The sequence below is a fragment of the Cervus elaphus genome, chromosome 18, assembly GCF_910594005.1.
Source record: "Cervus elaphus chromosome 18, mCerEla1.1, whole genome shotgun sequence".
NCBI lineage: Eukaryota > Metazoa > Chordata > Mammalia > Artiodactyla > Cervidae > Cervus > Cervus elaphus.
In genome coordinates, this window is record NC_057832.1 from 112,784,952 (window position 1) to 112,791,466 (window position 6,515).

Below are 6,515 nucleotides of genomic sequence, written 5' to 3' on the forward strand. Positions count from 1 at the left end.
TAAACACTTTATTTCTTGAACCAAGAAGACAAGCAAGATTAGGAAATGAAACTACCTCTCACTACATATGGCCTGTCAGGGTTGTCTTTCTTCTAAGCACTTTAATAATCAACACTCACACTTTTGAAGGGAAGCCAGGATACTTGAATTTTACAAAACAGTGCATGTCTGTATTTGTATGAATACTATTACATAGATTATATAATAATGCATGTATCATGTTATCATATATTTTATTATCTATAATATATTTTCATATCTTATTATCCATTGATGCAAGGGAAATTTGTTTCTGATTTGTATGATCACACCAAGTTTGTGTATACAGTATATCTAAAAATAAGTTATAGAAAACCCACTCAAAGTAATACATTTCCAAAGGCTCACTTTGTTACACTCAGAAGGTATTTTGTGTCTCGATTTCCCTACAGCTCTGACCTTCCTGTTGAAGTCTTGGGCTTCTCTGTCTCTACCCAGGAGCATGGGAAGCAACCGGACATGGGTCACAGAAGTCACCCTCCTGGGATTTCAGGTCAATTCAGCACTGGAGTTTTTCCTCTTTGGTCTTTTCTCTCTCTTCTACACCCTCACCCTTCTGGGGAATGGAGTCATTCTGGGGCTTATCTGCTTAGACTCAAGACTTCATACCCCCATGTACTTCTTCCTCTCACACTTGGCCATCATCGACATATCCTATGCTTCCAACAATGTCCCCAAGATGCTGGCAAATCTTGTGAGTCAGAAAAGAACCATCTCCTTTGTTCCTTGCATCATGCAGACATTTTTATACCTGGCTTTTGCTGCCACAGAGTGCCTGATTTTGGTGGTGATGTCCTATGACAGGTACGTGGCCATCTGCCACCCCCTGCATTACACTTTCATCATGAGCTGGAAAGTGTGCTCTGTCCTGGCCAGCGCTTCCTGGGCATTTAGCTTTCTCTGGGATCTTGTCCACCTAGTTCTCATCCTGAGGCTGCCGTTCTGTGGGCCTCATGAAATCAACCACTTCTTCTGTGAAATCCTATCTGTCCTCAAGCTGGCTTGTGCCGATACTTGGCTGAACCAAATTATCATCGTTTCATCCTGTGTTTGCATTTTAGTCGGGCCCCTCGGCCTGGTGCTGCTCTCCTACGCGCGCATCCTGGCCGCCATCCTGAGGATCCAGTCAGGTGAGGGCCGCAGAAAGGCCTTCTCCACCTGCTCCTCCCACCTCTGCGTGGTCGGGCTCTTCTTTGGCAGTGCCATCATCTTGTACATGGCCCCCGAATCCAGCCATTCTCAGGACCAAAGGAAGATTCTGTCGTTGTTTTACAGCCTTTTCAACCCTATACTGAATCCCTTAATCTATAGTTTGAGAAACACAGAGGTGAAGGGTGCCCTGAGAAAAATTCTAGGGAAGAAGAGGTCAGTGTGAGGGATAGTTTGGAGTGTCTTGTGTGAGCCTGTCTTCATGACTCTGGACCTTAGAATGCTCTTTTGAAACCATTAATTTAACAATTAGCACCCTGTATCTTCGAGATTCTTAAAAACTGAGAAAACAAATACTCTTATATTTAGTCATTGATAGCAAACCTGAAATAAACATCATAAATAAGGAAATTATAATCTAATCCTATTCTTTAACACAGGTGCAAATGTCTTAAAATATTAGTAAATCAAGTAATAAAAAGATACTAAATTATGATAAAGTTTTTATCTTTAAAATGCAAAAAATGTGTAACTTTCCAAGGAAGGAAAAAATTGGCCCATTACCAAATTGAAGTATACATTGTCAGTAGATCAAAGCCAGTATTTGACAAAATTTACCATCAGTTCATGATAAAGCTCTTTACAACATAGCATAACAATAAACATTCCTGGAAAAAGATTTATCAAAAAAAAAACCCAGTACCATAAACATTCACATATCAGACATTATACTTAATGGTAAAATGCTAGTATCTTTCTCCATAAAATAAAAAATAAATAAAATAAGATGTACACCATCACCACTTGTTTTTCTTATTTTCAGATTTTTATTAGAGATATTAACATGTACAGTTAAACAAAAAGAAGAGATATATATGTATGTGGGTGTCTGTCATGTGAGATACCCACATGAGAAGGAATAAATAAATTATGTTGTTTTTGTTGTGTGGGTAAGTTATGTCTAACTCTTTTGTGACCTCATGACTATGGCCCTCCAGGCTCCTCTGTCCATGGGATTTCCCAGGAGAGAATACTGGAGTGGATTGCCATTTCCTTCCCCAGAGGATCTTCTTGACCCAGCGATTGAACCTGGATCTCCTGCATTGACAAGCGGATTGTTTACCACTGAGCCACCAGGGAAGCCCAAATGAATTATGATCATGTGCAAATAGTGTGATGGCATTTGTAGGAAATCCAAATGAATCTTTTCGTATATTAGTGAATTTGTGAGAAATTTAAACAAGATAACTTGATATAAAATCAATATAAACATCTATTATATATTTATATAACAAATAATTGAAATGAATTTTTTCCAAAATGCTACCATTAAAAGCAGGACTTAATTTTAAAATGCTTAGGGTCAAGATGGCGGAGGAATAGGACGGGGAGACCACTTTCTCTCCTACAAATTCATCAAAAGAATAACTGAATGCAGAGCAATCTTCACAAAGCTAGCTGAGGTCATCAGGCGCCCAGAAAAGCAACCCATTGTCTTTGAAAGGAGGTAGGACAAAATATAAAAGATAAAAAGAGAGACAAAAGAGCTAAGGACGGAGATCCGTCCCGGGAAGGGACTCTTAATAGAGGAAGTTTTCAAACACCAGGAAACCCTTGCACTGGCGGGTCTGGGGGAAGTTTTTGAATCTCGGAGGGCAACCTGACTGGGAGGGGAACAATAAATAAAACTCACAGATTACATGCCTGAAAGCAACTCCCAGCAGAAAAGTACCCCAGACGCCCGCATCCGCCACCAGCAAGTGGGGGCGGAACGGAGAGGAGCGGGCAGGCATTGCTTAGGGTAAGGACCGGGCCTGAGTGCCCGGAGGGCAATCGGAGGGAGCTTTTGTGAGCTACCAACTTAAACTGTGGGACAGTAAAAGAGAGAGAGAAAATTAACCGGCCCGAAGACACTACCCGCCGTTCGCAGAACAAAGGGACCGAGCAAGTCCAGAGAAGAGCTAGCAGGTTGCGGACTGACCCAGCCCTGCCCTGCCGGAAACTGGAGGCAGTGGGGAGGGGAAAGGGGCAGGCTCGACCCCAAGGACCGCATCCCCTGCCGCACTGCAAACAGGCCCCCAGTTTCTAATCAAAGACCTCCTGAGATTCTGGATGGTCGACATCCGCCAGGAGGGTCGCGGCGAGACACAGGGCGCAGGCACCCGACCAGCATGGGCGGGGACTGGGGCTGGGGACACGGAGGACAGAAGGCGCGCCGCACCCGGGGAGAGTGCGCCTGTCAAGCTCCTGGCTGCCTGAGCCGCTCGGTTGGGGAAGGCACAATACACAGGCACAGCCGAGTCCCCGCTTTTGTGGAACACCTGAGGGCTGGAACCGCGCGCAGCGCAGGGCACGCTCCATATAGAGCAGCCGGGAGCCTGAGCAGCGTAGACGGGAAAGCAGCGCCAGCCCCTCCCCGCAGCGCGACGGAACTAGCAACCTGAATAAGAGACCATCCCCGCCCGCCTGTGTCAGGGCAGAAATTAGGCACTGAAGAGACTGGCAAACAGAAGCCAAGTAAACAAAGGGAACCGCTTCAGAAGGGACCGGTGCAACAGATTAAAATCCCTGTAGAAAACACCGACTACACCGGAAGGGGCCTGTAGATATCGAGAAGTGGAAGCTGGAACGAGGAGCTATCTGAAACTGAACCGAACCCACACTGACCACAGCAGCTCCAGAGAAATTCCTAGATATATTTTTACTTTTTTTTTTTTAAAGTAAAAAAAAAATTTTTTTTCTTTTTTCTCTTTTATTTTCTTTTAAAATTCCCTATTACTCCCCCATTACTCCTTAACTTTCGTTTTCATAGATTTTTACGATTATCTTAATTAGGAAAAAAAAATTTTTTTTCTTGTGTTTTTTTCTTTTTTGGTTTTTTCCTTTTTCTCTTCTATTTTCTATTTTTCTTTTTCTCTTATTTCCTTTGAAAGTCCTCTATTACTCCTCTACTACTCCTTAATTTTCATTACACTATAACCTTACAAAAAAAAAAAAAAGAGAAGCCCTATTTTTAAACCAAACTTCATATATATTTCTAAATTTTTTTGTGTGTGTGTGTTGTGGTTTTTGTTTTTAATATAGTATTTTTAAGAGTCTAACCTCTACTCTAGATTTTTAATCTTTGTTTTTCAGTATATGATATAAATTGTGGACATTTAAGAATCCAATATTTAGTTCCCATTTTTATTCAGGAGTGTGTTGGTTATTCTCTCCCAATCTTGACTATCCTTTTTCTACCTCAGAACACCTCTATTTCCTCCTTTCCCCTTCTCTTCCCAATCCAATTCTGTGAATCTTTGTGGGTGTCTGGGCTATGGAGAACACTCTGGGAACAGACAGCTGCATAGATCTGTCTCTCTCCTCTTGAGTCCCCCTTTTTCTCCTCCTGCTCATCTCTATCTCCCTCCTCCCTCTCCTCTTCTTCATGTAACTCTGTGAACCTCTCTGGGCATCCCTCATGGGGGTGAATCTTTTGCCATTAACCTAGAAGTTTTATTATCAGTGCTGTATAGTAGGAGAAGTCCTGAGACTACTGGAAGAATAAAACTGAAATCCAGAGGCAGAAGACTTAAGCCCAAAACCTAAGAACACCCGAAAACTCCTGACTACATGGAATTTTAAGTAATAAAAGACCGTCCAAAAGCCTCCATACCTACACTGAAAGCAACCACCACCCAAGAGCCAATAAGTTTTAGAGCAAGACATACCACGCAAATTCTCCAGCAATGCAGGAACATAGCCCTGACGCCAACATACAGGCTGCCCAAGGTCACACCTAACACATAGACCCATCTCAAAACTCATCACTGGGCACTCCATTGCACTCCAGAGAGAAGAAATCAAGTTCCACGCACCAGAACACTGCCGCAAGCTTCCCTAACCAGGAAACCTTGACAAGCCAATCGTCCAACCCCACCCACTGGGTAAAACCTCCACAATAAAAAGGAACCACAGACCTCCAGAATACAGAAAGCCCACTCCAGACACAGCAATATAAACAAGATGAAAAGGCAGAGAAATACACAACAGGTAAAGGAGCATGAAAAATGCCCACCAAGTCAAACAAAAGAGGAGGAGATAGGGAATCTACCTGAAAAAGAATTTAGAATAATGATAATAAAAATGATCCAAAATCTTGAAAACAAAATGGAGTTACAGATAAATAGCCTGGAGAAAAAGATTGAAAAGATGCAAGAAATGTTTAATAAAGACCTAGAAGAAATAAAAAAGAGTCAATTAAAAATGAATAATGCAATAAATGAGATCAAAAACACTCTGGAGGGAACCAAGAGTAGAATAACGGGGACAGAAGATAGGATAAGTGAGGTAGAAGATAAAATGGTGGAAATAAATGAAGCAGAGAGGAAAAAAGAAACAGGAATCAAAAGAAATGAGGACAACCTCAGGGACCTCTGGGACAATGTGAAACGCCCCAACATTCGAATCATAGGAGTCCCAGAAGAAGAAGACAAAAAGAAAGGCCATGAGAAAATACTCGAGGAGATAATAGCTGAAAACTTCCCTAAAATGGGGAAGGAAATAGCCACCCAAGTCCAAGAAACCCAGAGAGTCCCAAACAGGATAAACCCAAGGCGAAACACCCCAAGACACATATTAATCAAATTAACAAAGATCAAACACAAAGAACAAATATTAAAAGCAGCAAGAGAGAAACAACAAATAACACACAAAGGGATTGCCATAAGGATAACAGCTGATCTATCAATAGAAACCCTCCAGGCCAGAAGGGATTGGCAGGACATACTTAAAGTAATTAAAGAGAATAACCTACAACCTAGATTACTGTACCCAGCAAGGATCTCATTCAGATATGAAGGAGAATTCAAAAGCTTTACAGACAAGCAAAAGCTGAGAGAATTCAGCACCACCAAACCAACTCTTCAACAAATGCTAAAGGATCTTCTCTAGACAAGAAATGCAGAAAGGTTGTATAAACGTGAACCCAAAACAACAAAGTAAATGGCAACGGGACCACACCTATCAATAATTACCTTAAATGTAAATGGGTTGAATGCCCCAACCAAAAGACAAAGACTGGCTGAATGGATACAAAAACAAGACCCCTATAAATGCTGTCTACAAGAGACCACCTCAAAAAAAGGGACACATACAGGCTAAAAGTGAAGGGCTGGAAAAAAATATTTCATGCAAACGGAGACCAAAAGAAAGCAGGAGTCGCAATACTCATATCAGATAAAATAGACTTTCAAATAAAGGATGTGAAAAGAGACAAAGAAGGACAGTACATAATGATCAAAGGATCAATCCAAGAAGAGGATATAACAATTATAAATATATATGCA

The 6,515-nt window shown here is 41.6% G+C and overlaps 1 protein-coding gene across 1 annotated transcript; it reads left to right on the forward strand.

Annotated features, from left to right (window-relative positions):
• Positions 1 to 481: 481 nt before the first annotated feature.
• Positions 482 to 1,414, forward strand: LOC122674343 (olfactory receptor 2A14-like). The gene has a single exon (XM_043872578.1). The coding sequence runs from the start codon at positions 482 to 484 to the stop codon at positions 1,412 to 1,414; it is 933 nt and encodes a 310-aa protein (XP_043728513.1).
• The last annotated feature ends 5,101 nt before the right edge of the window (positions 1,415 to 6,515 follow it).